Below are 20175 nucleotides of genomic sequence, written 5' to 3'. Positions count from 1 at the left end.
TTTAATTAGACGGTTCCCTGCCTTCATGCTTACAATCTAAGAAGACAACGACACAAAAGGAGAAGGGAATGGTTGAGGGGAAGGGGATCAGGTCCAGCATTCTTCTCTCCCTCTGAGGCCTGGACCAAGGCAGATGGACAGACTGAGGGCTCTGTATCTTAAGGATAGGCCTGATGGCATTGGCCCACCCTCTCACCCCCACGGAGGCCAAGATGGAGTCAGATGCCTTGTGGGGAGGGTTCAGTTCCTTTAGTGAGGCCGGATGGGAAGGCCTACCTTTCTCTCCCTCTCAGAAGCAAGGATGGAGACAGATGCCTTGTGGGGAGGGTTCAGTTCCTTTAGTGAGGCCGGATGGGAAGGCCTACCTTTCTCTCCCTCTCAGAAGCAAGGATGGAGTCAGATGCCTTGTGGGGAGGGTTCAGTTCCTTTAGTGAGGCCGGATGGGAAGGCCTACCTTTCTCTCCCTCTCAGAAGCAAGGATGGAGACAGATGCCTTGTGGGGAGGGTTCAGTTCCTTTAGATTGTAGATTTCCCAGTCCTCCACAAGGTTTACCTAAATAATTTGAGAATGTACCCTGCTCAATCTATTTCCAACCCCAGACAGTCTCCTTCCTATTAATATAATGCAGATATCAGTTATACTTTATGACATTTATGCTCAGAAGTTCCAGATGGCTAACTTTTCCATGGAAAACACCTAGTCCTAAAAGAACACAATTGAAGAATTAACACTCAGTGGAAATATCCAGTCCCAAACCCTTGTCCATCCACAGTACCATTTAAGTCATTCCGTACTAAATTCTCATTTTTGGCATGGACTCCCTAGCTGGCAACTGAATAGCTGGAACATTTTAATCTATTTAAGTCCAAAGAGTAGTAGAGTTTAAGATGTCAAGATCCAGTCAGTTGTAGTTGTGAATAATGCACATGTATTTGAATGTTGATTTCCTTCACAATATTCAGAAGTGGCAATTTGATAATGGTCTCAGCCTGTTGCTTCTATGAATATTTTACAGAAAATACTTTCCATAGAGGAGAAATAATTGTTCATTCTTTCAAATACGTTTTGCCCATTTAAGATGGTAGCAGTTTAGAATAAAGGAAATAGTGCCACCTTTTGTCAAAATGCTACAAGTTCATGGCAGTGAATTTTCTTCCATTGTGTCTTTATGCAGTGCTGAACAGTGGTAAAATTTTGACTTATTAATCCTTGAACACCTGTCTTTCAGATTAGCCTGTTTGTTGCTGCAGCTCATTAAACTTGCCAGGAGAGATTTGACATATGCTGTGTGAATTTAAAACAGTAGTAAAGACCTATTTCTTCTGGCAAACCTACCCAATCAGTTTTAAACTGTGAATTTTAATTTGGTATATTTTTAATTTTATGTCTGGATAATTTTAATATGTAATGGTCATCTTAATCCTATGTTTATTAACCTATGTATTTAAATGGTTTTATTTGTTTTGTTATATATTGTATTTTAATCTATGCTATACCTGTTGTTGTTTTTGTTTAGATCTTACTGATTTATGTATAATTTCTTTATTTTCTTAGGATGTTGCCTTATGGTTGTTTAGCGACAGGAGATCTTTCTGGCTTAATTGAGGTGGTTTCTACTTCTGAGACAATTGCAGACATTCAGCTAAATAGCAGTAATGTTGCTGCTGCTGCTGCATTCAACAAAGATGCTCTTTTAAACTGGCTGAAAGAAAACAACACAGGGTAAGTTGGTACATGCTAATTAATTTACTGTTAAGCTTGAATGAGATCAGACAGGGTTATTCTGTTGACGGAATTCCCTCTTCCAGCAGTAAAGAGTGACACAGAGTCTGGCACCCTCTTTTGAGGGTACTTAAGACCTCAAAACCTATTTGAGAAGAATTGGAAACCCACTGGAACAACAGTTTTGGGACAGTGCAGACAGTGTCAGTGGGTTCCATGGAGTCTCATGCTAACAGACATAGCTGGATTTAGATTTGGATTTAGGCCTTAGGCAGTGAACTAGAGGACAGAATGGCACTTTACAGTGCACTAGAGAATGGGGACATATGAAAACTGGAGGAAGGAATTTCAACAATTTAAGATATGCAGATGACACCACATTAATAGCAGGACTTAGAATGACTAGTTAGAAAGTAGTTGAAGAAAGAAAATGCAAAGGCAAAGTTACAGTTAGATATTAAGAAAACAAAAACAATGATGACAGATAATTTATATAACTTTAAAGTGTATGACAGTCTTTTTAATCGTTGCCCAACCCTGCCCCTTCTTGACCTCTGTCTAGCTGGAAGTTTTTTACCGGCATCAGTATTGGGAGGAGCTTGAAAGAGGACTGGAGAAACATGGATGATTGGTATAAGGTTGCAGTAGCTTGTCTACAGTAAAGTTAGGCACTAAATCTTGATTTGGGGGGAAATGGCATTCTGCCTTAGCCAATCCTTTTGTAGCCATGGGTTCCTGCCTACAGTAAGCAAGGTAAACAGCAGCTGCCTCCAGAATCCCTTACCAAACATGTGTGGACAATAAAACAGAGAGAAAGGGGGAGAGCAGATAATACTGCCTCATCAGCTACAACTACTGCAACAACAACTATATTTCCAATCTTTTAAAAAAATCAGTTTGATTGTGTACTTTCAAGTTGTTTCTTACTTGTGGTAACACTAAGATGAACTTATCATGACTTTTTCTTGACAAGATTTGTCCAGGAGGGGAGGGGCTTGCTGTTGCCTCCTCTGAGACTAAGAGCGTATGGCTTGTGCAAGGTCACCCAGTGGGCTTCTGTAGTAGAACCGGGATTCAAACCCTGGTCCTCAGAGTAATTGTCTAATATTCAAACCACTACACCATGCTGGCTCTCAATAATGAGACAATAATTTTAACCCTTGATTCTGGTAGATTTAATATTCAGTTCTGTACATAGTGAATAAGCTGTTAGATTTTTAAATCTCCACACAATAATTGTGAAAGATATATCCAGACATAGAATCATAGAGTTGGAAGGGACCACAATCCCCTGCCATGCAGGAAATCCAAATCAAAGCATCCCCAACATATGGCCATCCAGCCTCTGCTTAAAGACCTCCAAGGAAGGAGAATCCACTACACTCTGAGGGAGTGTGTTCTACTGTCGAACAGCCCTTACTGTCAGGAAGTTCTTCCTAATGTTGAGGTGGAATCTCTTTTCCTGTAGCTTGCATCCATTGTTCCGGGTCCTGTTCTCTGGAGCAGCAGAAAACAAGCTTGCTCCCTCCTCAATATGACATCCTTTCAAATATTTAAGCAGGGCTATCATATCACTTCTTAACCTTCTCTTCTCCAGGCTAAACATCCCCAGCTCCCTGAGTTGTTCCTCATAGGGCAAGGTTTCCAGACCTTTCACCATTTTAGTCGCCCTCCTCTGGACACGCAAAGGATGTCCTTTTTGAATTGTGGTGCCCAGAACTGGACACAATATTCTAGGTGGGGCCTGACCAGAGCAGAATATAGTGGCACCATGACTTCCCTTGATCTAGACACTATACTTCTATTGATGCAGCCTATTTTGAGTCTTACATAAGCATTTAAGATATATGCACACTTACTTTGTGAGAGCCAGTGCAATCTAGTGGTTTGAGCATTGGGCTATGACTTTGGAGAAGAGAGTTCAAATTCCCACTCATCCATGGCAACCCACTGGGTGACCTTGGATGTGACTTGCCTCAGAAGAAAACAAAAACAAACCCCTTCTGTTTAAATCTTGCTAAGAAACCCCTGTAATAGTTTCATATTATGGTCTCCATAAACTGGAAATGTCTTGAAGACATTTTCTGTAGGCATTGTCTGTTAATGCATTCCCTGTTCATTTTTATGTATTCACAATGAACCATTTAAAGGACAGTTGTAGGTTTCAGAGAAATTCCTGCAGCAGAATACATGTGTAATCTTTTCAGAGACTGGTAGGTTCCAATAAATCCACTAGATAGTAAACTCGCAATATGTCTCTAACTGGTAGCTTGAAGTAGTTCCAAGGCAGCTTTGCCATTCTATCTAGAAAAATAACTTTCGCAATCCTGTGCTTGGATTATAATTTATTTGATCCTTTCAAATATTTGCTATGCAACTTTTTTTTAAGTTATTCAAATTCAATTTCTTCCAATTTAGAGATGACCTGGATCGTGCCATTGAAACATTTACATTATCTTGTGCTGGCTACTGTGTAGCTACTTATGTACTGGGCATAGGAGACAGACATAGTGACAATATCATGGTCAGGAAGAATGGTCAGGTGAGTGCCATATGAAAGTAAAGCTTACAGGATCTTCAAGGGAAAATATTTGAGGTGTCTATCCTTCACTAGTGTTGTTTACTTCTATGAGTCTCAGCATAAACTAACATTCATCACTACCTGGCTTTCAGTCTATAATGAAGCCAATCCTGTTTTGTCTTGCAGAAACAATACTTCAATAGCATAGCTATTGTACAATTAGAATCCCAATACCCATATGTAAAGGGGAAGGGATTACACAATCTCTCCCTCTTTTATCCTAAAAAGTTTCTAAGGGAACCTTGCTTATGTTTTTAGAAACATGGAGTTTGGTTTTGTCATATATTAATGATGACTTCTCCCTAGGGCCATATGCTTCATATTGTGCTAATTGATCTTCTACTTCTAAAAAATCTGATAGTTTAAAAGATATAAACATTTTCTAAACATTTGTAAGTGTTATAAGAGGGGGTTGGAAGAAAATGTCTCTGTATTACATTTTGGAGTAAATGTGCTTAATAATGTTAAAAATTTTAGAGCAAAAAATTATGAAATAATTACTTATTTCCCAGAGCCACTAACTTTCTTTTTTCCCCCAAACTCTTTTTCTAGCTCTTTCACATAGATTTTGGACATATTCTTGGAAACTTCAAATCAAAATTTGGAATTAAAAGGGAACGAGTGCCTTTCATCCTCACCTATGATTTTATTCATGTCATTCAGCAAGGGAAAACTGGAAATACTGAAAAATTTGGTCGGTTAGTACTGCTTGATCCTTGGTCTTATAAGGGTTTCAGTAGGCAGTAAAATGAAACCAGATCATAACTGTGAACAAAATTACAGCACTCTGATATTATCTTAGTGCTAAAATAGTATTGTACTGATCGTTCTAAGCCAGAGATGAGAATCATACAGAACTCCTACTGTTGTTTTTACTGCAAATCCCAGCATTCCATCATCATTGGCTGTGTTGGCTTTTATTCCTTTATTTATATCCTGCCTTTGTCACAAAGCTGGGACTCAAGATGGCTTAAATGATAAAAACAAATACAGGTAAAAACACATGTAGCTAAAAATTTACAGTTATGCTTAAAATAGTATGAAACTGTCTATAGAACTAAAAACATTTAAAATGTTGGTTTAGAAGCAAAGAATAAAAGCAGTACAACACACTACGAAAAGCCCTGTTCTGATAAAACAATTAGTTCCCAAAAGTCTCTTGGAAGAAAAAATCTTAACATCAGGAGCTCTTTCACAATACACAATTATAGTCCTATTGTTTCACTTTTATTGCAATGGAAACATCCTGTGGAATCCTTTTGCAGTTTAGAACAGGGTATTTAGAATTCTCTTATGGAGATCCCTAGTGCCTCCCTAAACTGCAGATCCCAAGAGTTCATAGGATGTTGGCATTACAGTTAGAGTAGAATCATAGCACTACATCCCTGCAGTGTGAAAGAGCCCCAGGTTGGCAGGAGACTCAGTCCATTTGCTGAGATGCCATGAGCTGGCCTTGTACCTTGCACTAACCAAGCATAAATGACTGGCAAAAATTGGAGGAATATATTCCTCCAATTTGGAGGAAATTGGAGGAATATATTATCTCAAGGCACTGAGGGAGCTGAGCAATCACAAACATTTTGCCCCCCTCTCCAAACTGCCTCATCAATTATATCTATTTTTTTAATGTCTTGCTACTGCTGTAAACTGTAGCAATTAAGTTTCACCTTGCTTTTGAAGACTACCTTTCTGCTTTGGACACAGTGCTACTGAATCATAACAATTGCAGGTATTGTGATGGGTTAAAGAGTTTTGTGTCTAGCCATTGAAAAATTCTCAGCATAGATTTCCGACCATGAGGATGCATAGGCATCTTCAAGGGAAAAGAGCTCTTATAGACCCATGCTCTCAAACATCTGAAGCAACAAGTTTCTTTTAAAAAGTCAGAGGAAAACTTGGTGGCAAAATAGACCACCCCAAAGGAGTGGCTTGCTGCCACCCTTTTGAGTGCCAGATTGGAGCCACAGCAACCACATGCTGCAGCCTCAACCCAGCTTTTTCCCAGCACAAAATGAAGTGGCAAAATGCTGCTCCTTTTTGTGCTGGGAAAAAGACGCCTTCACTGCTGCAGTGGTGGTTTTTCCACATTTTGGTGGTGTGCAGTGTCTAAACTCCATTCTGACCAAATGCCGCAATGCTTCTGCCATGTGATCATTCAGGCAGTTTCACAGCAGCCTCCCTGCAGCATGGGGACATGTGTTGTGCGTGCACCATATCCCCAAGCTGCTGGAACGCCGGCTCTTTTTGCCAGTCTGCTCAGCCCCTAGGATAATTTGGTTCATAAAACCCAGCTAGCTATAAGAAAAGGAGAAAACTGCTGTGATGCAGTTTGTAGCCAGTTAGCTTTGGAGATATATACTTATTTTTCCAAACTGTCAAATTTCAGCTACTTTTTAATTTTGAAAGGTATCCCTCAGTGTCCTAGATTTGAAGGCTACGGGTTGCTACCAATACATGTATACATACGCACAAAGAGCATATCACAAGAGTGGAAACACTCTCATTCACACATCAACTGGTATGAAAGTGATAGTGCTTCCTTTTTGACTGTACTAAGAAGGTGAAATGTTCATCCCCACTGGGTACAAGAAATAATGTTTGTTACCAGGCCCAGCCAAATTTTGTTGGTGCTTGGAAAGATACAAAATATTCCAAGTGGCAAATTTTCCATGAATTCCTTTGTTTAAAAAACTAAGATTCCACTTCTTTTTTTAAACTGCCCTAAAATTGCTTCAGTTATAAAGTATTAAAAATGAAAATGTTTTGTATCTTAATATTATTTTTTTCAATTTTCCCAACTATTACTGTTTCCAAATATTAAGTCTAATAAGTACAGCATTAGAAAATTACCATTTGAATTATATGTTGAAACACTGAAAATACATGTAAACACATTTAGATATGCATGAAATGCATGTGGGAAATGGTCAGCTTGGCATATGTATTCTTATCACTAGGGGGCAGTTCAGTATTTGTTTCCAACAATAGTATACACAGTACACAGCAGTATAACACAATACACAACCTTTTCCAGTCTATAAGTTCTTGTACTTCTCAGCAGAACATCTTAAAAGTTTTTGCTGCTGTCTGATTTCAGATTTTGAAAGGCCTTTGCTGTGTTGTCTAATGCAACACTATAACTTATGTAAGATTTATACTTTCTCATAGGCTTCAATAATGTTCATAAAAAGTATTATCTATTGCCATTCAAGACAAAAAGCAAACAATTTGCAAGTGAATTCTTTCTCAAAATAAATAACATGTGCCAGTTGTTTTGTTACATATCTATTTGCAAAGTAGTGTAAAACTGGAGGGAGGGGATGAATTAAAAATGTCAAATAACATTAGTGAGGCATTCCTGTTCATGCAACTGAACTAGATCAGATGACCTGGAGTCTGGCCCACTTTTGGTTGCCCTGCTTTACAGTGTGCATTCTTTGTGAATGTTAAGGTTTCGCCAGTGTTGTGAAGAAGCATACTTGATTCTGCGAAGACATGGGAACCTCTTTATCACGCTCTTTGCACTGATGTTAACTGCTGGGCTTCCCGAACTAACCTCTGTTAAAGACATCCAGTATCTGAAGGTAAAACACAACTGTGAAGCTCAAATTGTCCTTGCATTTTCTGTCCCCTTTGTGGTCATTATTATGTGCTATCAAGTTGGTTTCAATTTATGGTGACACTATAAAAAAGAGAGCTTGAAGAGGCCTGTTACTGATAGCCCTGTTCAGGTCTTGCAAATTCAGGGCGCCAGCTTCCTTTATTGCAGGCATGGGCAAAGAGCGCCCCCTTAGGCCATTTTGTCATCCTTAGGGCACCCCAGAGGTTCAAGTTCCAAAATCTTTTATTCTAAAACTGTGTCTCAGGCCTTTGGCCATTTGTTTCTGTAGTCATATCATATCTGTTATCATCAGACTCATTTTGATTGTATAAATTATCTAGTAACCATGTTTGAATTACAGGGAGGGGTAAGCACTTAAACTATTCTTCACAGAAGGCAGGCAGGACCCATTGCAGTCTATGGGCTATATGTGAGCCTGCAAGCCCAGTTTTTTGCTCATATAGCACGCCTGTGCGTCTCCATGCAAGGCATAGGCAAAGTGTGATCCATGGGCTGCATACTGCCCCAAGGGTTTAAAAAATACAATTTTCTTTCAATTTCTTGCCCCAAAATGCCTGTTAGGATGCATGGGGTACTTTCTATATGTTGAAAGGCCTTCCCAGCAATTTTAGACCCAGGAGAAGCCTTTTTAAAAATAAGTGAAAAGGAAGTGACTTCTAGTCACTTTCTGTTGTTAAAAAAAAAAGTGTTTGGAGGGGGAAAATGCTGTTGGTGGGTGCAGTTTTTCAAGGTCTCTGGAGAGGGGGAGAGTACCTAGCCTTCCATAGTTGCCCTATGCAGTTAATACCCCCTCTTTTTTCATTCTCTCTTCAGAACAGGCCCTCATGTTTCTAGAAAACATGAAGATGAATTTTACCCAGGCAGTACTGTAACTTGTGGGCACTTCTGATTTTATTTTTTAAAGGCCCTTCCTATGTTCCCTTTAGATGCCTCCTGGGCCTAAAACAACAAGTACTGGCAAAAACATGAGGTGATTGCCACCCATACAATGTCTAGAAGGTACAGGGGGCTTTTAAAGTTAAAAAAAAAAGTGGAAGTTGGGGAGTGTTGTCCTCCAAAGTTCAGTAGCCTATGTATGTATAGCTCTTGAATTGTTCATTCCTGTTGAATGGGGTGGAATGGGGCCATGGTTTGATTAAAACAGGAGAAAAGAGGAGTTGAAGATTGTGGATTTCATAAAAGATTGCCTTACTCCCCCCCCCCACACACACACACATTGAACAGCATAATCATTCTCTTTCCTTTATTCTAGGACAGGGGTTGGCAAAGTGTGGCCCTCCAGGGACATTTTTGTGGCCCCCCAGGACATCCCATGGGTCTAAAACATTTTGCCCCAAAGTGCCTTCTAGGGAGTGGGGACCATTTTGGGACACATTTTAGGTCCCTCCTGGGCCATTTTATATCCAGCAAAAGCCTTTCTCTAAAACTGGAGGGCATTATGTGACATTTGAGGGTAAAAACTGGAGGAGTTTGGGGGTTTGAGGATGTGGTAGTGGTGATGTGGCCCTGGAGCAGGGTGGGAGAGTAAATACTGTATTCTTCTTCAGTCCACAATCACAGTCTTGGGGGCTTCAGTGAGTAGTGATTCTCCTCTGGTTCATTTGCCTTAAATCAGAAGTCAACTTATGGTTTTGCAGACGGGGGGCTGAAGAAGCACAGTTTTGGCAGGATGTGACGCACAGTGGGTCCCAGGAGTCAAATGTGGTCCTGCAGAAGTTGAATATTCTTGTCCTAAACTATTATTTTCTTTAAAAAGCAATCCACAGCTTCTTGCATGTACCTTAAGGATAGCACCTGGCAAAGTTTAGATGGATATAATATTTTTTGTACTCTCTGATGTAGCAGATATTGCTCTTCACAGTGTAACAAGTGTTTCCATAGTCCCACAACTCTACCGTGTGCTGCAAAATAGTAGTAATGATACATGACCAATGAGGCCAACTAGAGACAAGTAAGGGCAGGTGAATATATTGGGAATGTAAGAAAAATAGTTGTCTTGTCAATACTTTTTCTTTCTTTCTAGGATTCCCTTGCCTTAGGAAAGAATGATGAAGAAGCACTAAAGCAGTTTAAGCAGAAATTTGATGAAGCACTCAGAGAAAGCTGGACCACTAAAGTGAACTGGATGGCGCACACTGTTAGGAAGGATTACAGATCCTAGATGGTTTATGAATTTGCACTAAGCTTAATGTTACCCTGACAGTAAAGTATTAAAAGGGAGACAACAGACCTGAGGAAATTGCTTGAGCATTTCCTGATTATTTTGCACTCTGTTTTGGAATGCTTTGATGAGATTTTGTAAAATTAGCAGACGTTCTCAATAATCACTTCTGCTGACTTTGCACGCAAAAAGCTATTACTAAGCTTTTATATTATTATTTTGATACACTGAGAAACTGTAAATATTGGGGATTTTTTAAAAAAAAGTTTAGGTGGCATACTCTAACTTTGAATTGTTAGAGACATCTTGAACTGATTGCAAAACAATGTCAGAGGTTTTTGGATGTCTTTCAAGTCTTCAAGTGAACATTGTGTGTGTGCTTGTGTATATACATTTTTTTACTGGCATTGACATATTTGTTCTACTGTAAATAACAACTGCCAGATTATTGTATAGCCAGAAACTGCTTATTGTCTTGAACTGCTACCAGAAGAACAGATATTTCTATACTTCATAAATGGGAAATTAATTTTTTTAAAAAAGATAATTTTGCTCAAGTTCTCAATGCTGGTGTAAATGTGTTTAGAATTTGTCTATAATTTGGGAACAACCTTGAGCTGTTGAAAAATTTGCCCATGGAGTGGACTGTCTTTGTGAATTATTGAACCTTGCCTTTTCTTTAGAAGCTTCCATGAAGAGTTGTCCAGATGGTTTTCCAGTGACATCCATAACAATTTGTATAGTTCACAAACACTGTTTAATGTAAGTAAATGGAAAACCTATGCTTGAACACTTACCAGGCAGCTACATCACAAAACAAGAAAATTGTATGTCAAAGATGTGTGATTTCATTTTAAATTATGTTAAAATGCAACCATTTTTTTTTTTAAAAAAAAGAACTCCAAATTGGGGTCAGGTCTATTATTGACAGTGTTCCTAAATTACCTGTAGTGATATTGTTTGTCTTGTCCAAGTCTGTGTTCAGCCTGGAGAAAACTGGATTTATTTTAATTTATAAGATGTGGTACCATACTAAAGGTGCTTAATACATGAGCAATTCAAATTAAAAGTGCAATAGGAGCTGCTGGTTGAAGATGTAACATGAAATGTTTTAAAACAGAGGCAAGATGGACTTCTAACTACTGCTTGCTTGCCAAAGAACACTGGTAGTTCTTAGTTTTGGTGATGATTGAATAAAAGTAATTATATATCAAGTTACCTTTGGATCAAAACATTGATTTTAAACAGGGATTCCATTAAAGACGATTTTGTCAAAGGTATGTGTGAATGTTTCTCGGTGGGCAACTTGTGGCCTTCTATGTCTCCCATCACCCTCAGCTATCATACCATATGGTAAGGGATGAGAATTGTTGTCCATGCAATATCTGGAGGGTCACACATCTCCAGTCCTACTTAGAAGTGCACTCTGTATGGATGGATGTAATTCTTTGTTTGATCTACTATCAAGTTGAGGATCTACAATCCATAAAAAGGTTAAACCTTGATAGGCAACATATCATACATTTGAATTTAAGTTACAATTATCTCTCTCCTCTTGCTTGTATCATTCATGTTATTTCTTATTGGCTTGGCCTTTTCAAGCATTCTACCCCTTCAAAAAATTAGACCTGTCAACTTGCAGAAACTATTTTGTAGACCTTATTTTCACTTGTGTATATTCAGTCTCTTTTCTATACCTCTCTGGGCTGTTATAATATATTGCAGCTTTTCATAACATTAGAAACTAATCAAATGCAAATCAAATTAATGAGTCAATAGTGGATTTTACATTTGGAATTCTTTAGTTTGAATTCCCATTTGTTTTTGTAACTGAAATGAATGACACTCTTTCAGTTTTTTCGTCAAGCTATTAAAATGATTGTACATCCCTATTGTCACACTATGCTTATAATGGCTTTTTGCTGAAGTTGATTTCTTTTGAGAGTCTACTACCCTTTAAGTTCACATTGCACTAGATTCAAGGGGAAATGGAAGGAAAACCAATGCTGTTCTGCCAACTCTTGCAAACATCAATATGATGTTATACTAGGTACGTTTGTCCAAACATTTTCATGCTTTTGCTTTTAAAAGTAGTTACCCAAGCAAAAGTATATATTCTGATGTAGCTGCACATCTGTCATTCAGTTCTTTAGATAAAATATTTTATAATTGGAACATGTTTTCTCAATACTGAAAGGTATCTTATTGATCTGGCTTACTTGTTTTGCCCAAGGAAATGGCATCATCTAGATAATACAAACGCAGGTTACATTCCCTGGTCCACACAAAAGTATCTTAAGTCTTCTATCAGAGTGTTCTTGCAATAAAAACATTCACTGACTCTTTACTTTTTAATAATTTTACTCCATATGATCTCATAAGACAACTTTGCTTCTCCATTCTTTCATGGCTAGACTAGGTACAGTAAATAGCTCTGATCTCAAGAGTTTGGAAGGTTACATTTGCTTAGTCTACATCAGGGGTAGGCAACCTGCGGCCCGCGGGCCGGATGTGGCCCGGCAAGGCCTTAGGACCGGCCCCCGGCTGGTCCTGCCGCTGATTGCCGCTGGAGCCTTTGGCCTCTCGCGTGAGGCGTGGAGCCTTTGGCCTATCAGGAGGAGGCGGGCAAGGGGGGGCAAGCGGCGGGCAAGGGGGGCAATTGTCTATAGAAGCCTCTGAAACATGCATTTATATTAACATTTTTTTAAATCAGCAAATTTTTTTGCATGTCCTCCATTTTTTATAAAAAAAAAGTGTCCTCCATTTGAAAATTTTGTCCTACATTTGTCCTGGTTTATTTAATTAATTAATTTTTACAAAAAATATTTAATTATTTAATTTTTGGCTTCGGCCCCCCAGTTGTCTGAGGGACAGCAATCCGGCCCCCAGCTCAAAAAGCTTGCCTACCCCTGGTCTACATTCTACACTAATAGGAGCAAAATTACCTTCTTCCTATTGATGAAACATATACTTTATTCCTTTTTATATACTTCCATAATTCTATACTTTTCTACCTGTTAAGATATTTTCAAAAATGGATTTCCTGTTGTTGTCTTTAAAAAACATTTTTCCATAAAAGATATACAGTACTTGGCATGTTTTAGGAGCCATTCCTATATAGAGATATAATGAAAGGATGATCAACAAGGAATCCTGTGGCATCTTAAACAGCTGCAATGCTGCATCAGAGGCTATAATGCATAACAGTATACTACTGAATTACAATGATGTACTACAGCACACAGTAGAAAATGGCACATTTTGTATTTGGACCATTGTACAATAGCAATACTGCTGATTGTGCTTGTGCAGTAGTGCCCATGGCATAGCTACTCTCAAGAATGATGAATATTGTACAACAGCGCAACTTTACACAGACTTAAATCACTTTACGATGATGTAAATTCCCAACAGGATGCCAGCCAGATATGTTTATTTGGCATAAGCATTTGTTCACTCCAGCCTGATTCATCAGATGCAGAGTGGGCTGGAGTCTTTGAAAGCTTATACAAAATAAAACCTGTTAGTCTTTCAGGTACTTCAGGACTCCTTGCTTTTGCTGCAGCAAACTAAAGCAGCTACACTCCCACACACATTTTCAGTGGAAGACTAGCATATCAGCTTATGAAAAGCAAGTTCAATAGAACACAAGTTCCCTTAGAAGCTGCTAGAGACCAATGTTTACATGTAAAGAGCAATAGCCGTTTATTCCATTTCATGGATTGGAAGATCCATGTACTTGGGGTCCCTAATGATAACACCAAGAAAGTAGATATGATTATTAGTTTTAAATAGTTCTTAGGTGGAGAAAGGGTTTTATTTCAACAGAGATAAGGGTAAGGTTCTACAGTGCACAAATATAAGATGATTAACACCTTGGTTCAGTACATCTGAAAAAAGAGCTAGAGGCCTTGGTAAGCCACAGGCTAAACATGAGTCAATAGTGTGATGCAGTGGCAAAAAGGTTAATCCAGTTCTATATGGCCAGGATGGCATGATGGTTTGAGTGTTGGACTATGACACTGATGACCAGGTTCAAATCCCTGCTGAGCCATGAAACCCATGATATCTCAGCCTCACAGGATGGCAACGGCAAAGCCCCTTTGAAGAAATTTGCCAAGAAAATCCTGTGATAGGGTCGCCTTAGGGTCACTATAAGCCAGAAACACTTGAAAGCACATAACAATAGTGCACTAGCAGAAATGTATAGTGTCAAGAGAAGGAATAGTATAACAATATTCCACTTTAGTCAGGCCTCAGTTGTGTATACGGTATTCAGCCAGGTACAACTGTTTAAGAATGCTTTCAAAAAGCCAGAAAATATGCAGAGGAGAGTGACCAAGCTGGTAAAATGCTGGAAATGAAGTCCAGTGAAGAGAAATTGGGGGAACTGGATATGATTTGTCTGGCAAAAAGAAGATTTAGAAGTGATCGTATAGCCACTTTCAAATATCTGAACAGTTGTCACATGGAAAACTGAGCTAGTTTGTTTTCTGCTTCTCCATATGGCAGGATCCAGATCCTGGATTCAAATTATGAAAAAGGAGATTCCTGCTAAGCATATGAAGTGCCTGCTGACAATAGCTATTTGAAAGTGGAAACAGACTGTCATGGACAGTGGTGGAATCCTTCATTGGAAGTTTTTACTCAGAAGATGAACAGCTTTAACTGTGGAATCATGAACTGGTGTAATGTTGGACAGATGCTCCTTGAGAACACTTTCCAGCTATATGAATTGATCAGCATGACAAAATACATCCACATTGAACAGAGCTGTTTGGTTTTCCAGTTCACAGCAAATTAAATAAATGAAATAGCAGATATCCCAATAAAAATCTGATTAGGACAATAAATCTTCATCTTCAGGAAGTACTGGCACACTGATCTGGCCAGAGGTTGAAGCAGAAATTAGTTCTTTATTTGGCATCCCAGCACCAGCCAAGTGTGACATGTAAAGCAAGGTAAGCAGACTTGTGTTTATGTGAAATCTTGCAAAGTATGAACAGCCTATCAATATACACATGTTGTGTGCCTTCAAAATGTTTCCAACTTATGGTGACCCTATGGCAAACCTATCAAGGGCTTTTCCTAGCAAGATTTGTACAGAGGGGATTTGCCATTGCCATCCTTTAAGACTGAGAATATGTGACTTGCCCAAGGTCACCCAGTGGGTTTCATGACCAAGCTGGGAATTGAAACCTGGTCTTCAGAGTAACAGTCTAACATTCAAACCATTACACCATGCTATAACACTGTTTTATCTTATTATCTCTGCCAATTTTCTCTCTCCTTCCAAGAAACTCACATGAGTAACCAAGAGGAATCTAAATCTAACATAACATTGGTGGAGGAAAACTTGGTGCTAGGAGCATTTTGTTGTTCTTTCCTAGATGTTCAAGGAATAACACACTTGGTTTTGTGGCTCTTTGGCATGTTACCACTTCTGCGATTCCAAAGGCCACACATCTGTGAGTGTGTGTGTGTATATATGGTTGTTTGTTGATAAAAATAGCAGCAGTTATCAATGTCAGTGGAAGGGAATATAGTAAAGGTATTAGGAGCATTTCTTGCTCCTACTGCCAAATGGTGGTAGCAGCTTCCTTCAAGCCTAATTGCTGTCAGAGAGCTTCAGGGGTCTCAAAAATGGTTCTGGGGGTTGCATGGATTTTATGTCCCATACTTTCTCAACCCCTCTTGTATACCTTAATTCTTTCATCTTCTGATGTTTCCAGAGGTAGGTTAATTGGCAGTTTTCTTGGTAGGCACTAGCAAAGCCATACAGAATAGCCTATGGTGTATCTTCAAGAAAGGAGGAAATTTCAGTGTTTTCCTTTCCCATAGTTTCAGTGTGATAGAAACCCACACAGCCCAGTTCATGTAGGAGTCAATCATGCATTTTCACTTTCATAAAAGATGCCCCACTTAAATTACATAGAAACAAAAAATGGAAGGAGGAGGAGGAGAACAGAAGAGAAGAATATTGAAAGAATTTTCAAAAATGTAAAAGGGATTAAAATAGTTAATTGGAAGAATACTAAAAGGAAAGGATATATAATCAGTATGAAATGATGAGAATTATGTTTTGGTTTGTTTGTTTGTTTTGAATAAAATATTAACATTTTACTCCACTTAAACATTAGGAGAAACCTCTTTGCTGTAAGAACTATTCAACAGTGGAACAGACTGGCAGGGATGGGGATAAATAGATTATTCTCCTTTGGTGGTCTCTAAAGAGTGGTTAGATTGGCATCTTTCAGGAAGACTGTAGTTGCATGGCAGGGAATCAGACTGGATGGTCCTGGTAGTCCCTTCCAACTTTAAGATTCTGACAGTATCCTATCCCCACTCCCAGAAATTGTAAGCAGCTGTCACTGCCCATGCCAACCAAAGCACTTTGGGAGGAAAATTATCACTGTGGCTTCCATACTGCTGAAGTTGCAAAGTATCAAAAGAGCTTTTTGTCTGCCATTCAATGTAGCATTTCCCCTCCCTGCATGACATGACACATTCTGAAGTAAGGGCAATGTGTCCTCTTTCTGCAGAAAGCAAGGTGACATACCAGTATACAATGCATTACAGACAGTGTAAGGCATCATTTGGCCTTGATACTGGACTCCTATGCACAGGGAGGGAAAGTCATTCAGAATATTACGTGACTTCTGAGTAAAGAGGTAGAGGATTACATTGTGCAGCAGGCACTCCATATTCATGGATTCACTCCATATTCATGGATTCAACCATCCATTACTTGATAATATTCAAAAAGCAAGGCTTGATTTTGCTAAAAAGGACACCATTTCACCACCTCACTTTATATAATGGGGCTTAAGCATCCATGGATTTTGGGATCCATGAGGGTTTCTGGAACAAAACTCCAGCATCCAAGGGCCCACTGTAAATGGTCTGATGCGGAAAGGCATGGGTGCTAATGCACCATCTAAAAAGGTACACACAAAAAAAGCTTACCACACATGTTACGTGGTACTCTTTGCTTTTGAGCAATTGCTGTGTGACACTGGGTCATTTGAATTCATCCAAAGAGTATCTATATACAAATAATGTTTATTGACTGTTTAAAACTTGTTAAAAATGTGCCGTTCTAGATTGGGAACAAAAATACAATTGGAACAACAGGGCATCGAGTACTCTTAAATATATCAGTCTGCCCTGCTGAAGTCTGCCTAAGTGATTATTCTTTTCTCAGCTGAGATACAACTTTCAGCTATGTTCAAAGTGCAGGAAAGTTAATTTTGTGGACTAGAGTCACCAGAATCCTCAATCCAATATGCCCAGTGGCTATGGCAGCTGGAGGATTCTGAAAATCATTGTCCATAAGAGGAACTTTCCTAAGGTCTGACTGTATTGTCTGGGGGAATCTAGCACCTGGTGCTTTGTTGGCAATTCCACATACTGGCCCTGAACACTGACTTTGACAGTGCATGATCTTGAGACTTTGAAATCATCCATGAAAATATCCATGATGATGATAAGACCCAAACTTATTTTTCTAATTTTGTTTTGGGATTGCAAGACAATGTACAAGGTTGTACAGGCAGTCCTGGACTGTGTTTACATTTATGGTGGTTGTGGGGAAACCCAGAGCTGGAACAGCAGGAGGAATGCCTTCCCCTGTCATAGTGGTCCAGCAAACTGTGAGCAATAAAGCTACTGTCAGTATGCAGCATATTGCACATCCTGCAGACAATGATTTCACATTTGGGGCACATTTTCCCAGAGTGAGCCTTTCCGGAGGAATGCGGCTCCTCTCCTGGAGCCATCAGCTTCTTGGATTCTTTCCTCTGTACACCTCTTTTCTTGTCTTCACATAACAAATTCTTTCCTTGAGCTCTACAAGGGCAAAAGTCAAAAAACAAAAATAAGTGATTAGAACTGCCAAGTGTGTGTGTGTGTGTGTGTAGAGAGAGAGAGATGGAAGAAACCACAGGGGCCATCCAGTCCAACCCTATTCTGCCATGCAGGAACTGACAAAGCACCCCGGACAAATGGCCATCCAGTCTTTGCTTAAAATTTTCCAAAGAAGGAGACCCCCCAAGGAAGTGTGTTCCACTTTCAAACAGCTCTTACTGTCAGAAAGTTCCTCCTATGGTGAGGTGGAGTCTCTTTTCCTGTAGCTTGCATCCTTTGTTCCGAGTCCTTTTCTCTGAAGCAACAGAAAAAAAGCTTGCCCCAACTTCAATACTTACACAGGGCTTCTCTTCTCCAGGCTAAACATACTGAGCTCCCTAAGTCTCTCCTCATAAGGCATAGGCCTGTTACAGACTGCCAAAATAAAGCTGCTTCGGGTCTCTTTGGAGGTATGCTATTTAAATGATGCATGCATCCTAAGAATCTGGAAGCTGCACCAAAAGCTGCACTCCAGTGCTTAGGAATGGAGTGTGGCTTTGGCGCAACCTCCGGACTCTTAGGACCCATGCATCATTTAAATAGCATACCTCCAATGAGACCCGAAGCAACTTTATTTTGGCAGTCTGTAACAGGCCATAGTTTCCATACCCTTCACCATTTTAGTCACCCTCCTCTGGACCCGCTCCAGCTTGTCAACATCCTTTTTGAACTGTGGTGTCCAAAACTGGATGCAGTATTCCAGGTGAGGCCTGACCAAAGCAGAATACAGTGGCACTATTACTTCTCTTGATCTAGACATTATACTTCTACTAATGCAGCCTAGAATTGTGTTGGCCTTTTTAGCTGCCGCATCACACTGTAGACTTGTCTTCCACAAGGACTCCTAGATCCCTTTTACATATAGTGGGCCCATTCCAGAACCCCACGCAGATACCAAATTCCATGGATGCTCAATTTTCGTTGTCCTCAATGGTGGTATGGCCACGCCACCACTGGGGACAATGGCACTTCCCCCGCTGGTCACCCCGCCTGCCTTGCTGCTCTTACTACAGAGGGCAGCAAGGGGCTGCCTATTCTTCCTCTTCCTTCTCCCTGCCCCTCTTCCTCCTCCACTTTTTCTCTCCACCAGCTCTTCCTCCTTCTCCTCCTCCTCTTACATCCCCACTGTCACTGCTTTTCCTCCTCTTCCTCCTTCTCTCTTCTTCCTCCTCCTCGTTTCCTTCCTCCTTCTCCTCTTCCCCTCACTCACCTTTTTCTTCTTCCTCCTCCTCTTTGCCATCCTAGCCCCCCTTTAAGTCAACCCTAGTAAGGGGAACACTTTATTTTTTAGAAAAATACTTAGAAAACATTACAAAGTAAAAAATAATTGCACTAGGAGAAGATACTTTCTAGGAAGTGTTATAGTTGATTCTACATATTTCTTGTGGAGCACAATAAAAAGAAAGCATAGATGTGAAGCAAGAAGATCTGGAAGTGGCATAAAGCAAGGAAGATGGGGACGATACGTGACCACTGGTTGTTTATTTTAAAGTGCTCTTCTCTGGAGAGTTCACACAATAAAATTTTGAACAGATGGTGTGCAACACCTGTGCAGATTCAGGAGTTAATGGGGCTTGCTAGAAAACCTATTGGATGAAGGTTCTTTTCATCATATAAGCCCAGTGACACATATTAAGAAGTTATAAGGCATGAAATTCCTTGATTCGGGAACTCCTGTCTTTTCCATCATCACATTCCCTGATGCTGGGAAATAATCTTGTCTCTTCAGTGCAGAATTTTATATTGACCAAAACCTCTCTGTTGATGTATTAGTTTGTCTCCAAACAGTGTAGGAATCCTCCGAATCCTATAATTATATGATAGTCAAAGTTGAGCTACTGCAGGGTAATACATTTAGTGTGGATGACCCAAGCTCTTCTAAAGGAAAATAAATTTTCTATACAATTGGTCTCTCTTCCTGCCTTACACAGATGTAACGAACAAAACCAATTAAAAATGGAGAAGTGCAAATTCATATATCTCCATTTAGTGCACTGTTAAATGAACTTGTTTATTTTGGTAATCCATAGTGGGCTTAGGTTATTTTACATTCTTATGGGGGTTGCTTTTAATATTATTATCCTCTGCTTCGGACAGTTGAGGGACTATCAAAAATGGATCCACGATTCCAGTGGTAACACAGAAGGGAGAAAAATAGTGAAATATTCATTAGGAAAGCAAGT

At 39.6% G+C, this 20175-nt stretch overlaps 1 protein-coding gene across 14 annotated transcripts in view; it reads left to right on the top strand.

Moving 5' to 3' along the window:
* The window catches only part of PIK3CB (phosphatidylinositol-4,5-bisphosphate 3-kinase catalytic subunit beta), a 131804-nt gene that overhangs the window by 107538 nt on the left and 4091 nt on the right, over positions 1–20175 (top strand). For 11 of the 14 annotated variants that reach the window (XM_042457165.1, XM_042457157.1, XM_042457160.1 and 8 more), the window contains 5 exons: positions 1556–1723; positions 4142–4265; positions 4857–5002; positions 7756–7888; positions 9950–11359. In XM_042457165.1, coding sequence (XP_042313099.1) covers positions 1556–1723; positions 4142–4265; positions 4857–5002; positions 7756–7888; positions 9950–10087 — 709 coding nt within the window. In that variant the 3' untranslated portion in view covers positions 10088–11359. Of the gene's footprint in view, positions 1–1555; positions 1724–4141; positions 4266–4856; positions 5003–7755; positions 7889–9949; positions 11360–11425; positions 12300–14599; positions 15174–20175 lie in introns of those variants that run through there. The other 3 variants (XR_006102831.1, XR_006102830.1, XR_006102829.1) reach the window with 3 other exon arrangements.

This window comes from Sceloporus undulatus, chromosome 3 (assembly GCF_019175285.1).
Source record: "Sceloporus undulatus isolate JIND9_A2432 ecotype Alabama chromosome 3, SceUnd_v1.1, whole genome shotgun sequence".
NCBI lineage: Eukaryota > Metazoa > Chordata > Lepidosauria > Squamata > Phrynosomatidae > Sceloporus > Sceloporus undulatus.
This window is presented reverse-complemented; position numbering and strand designations above follow the sequence as displayed.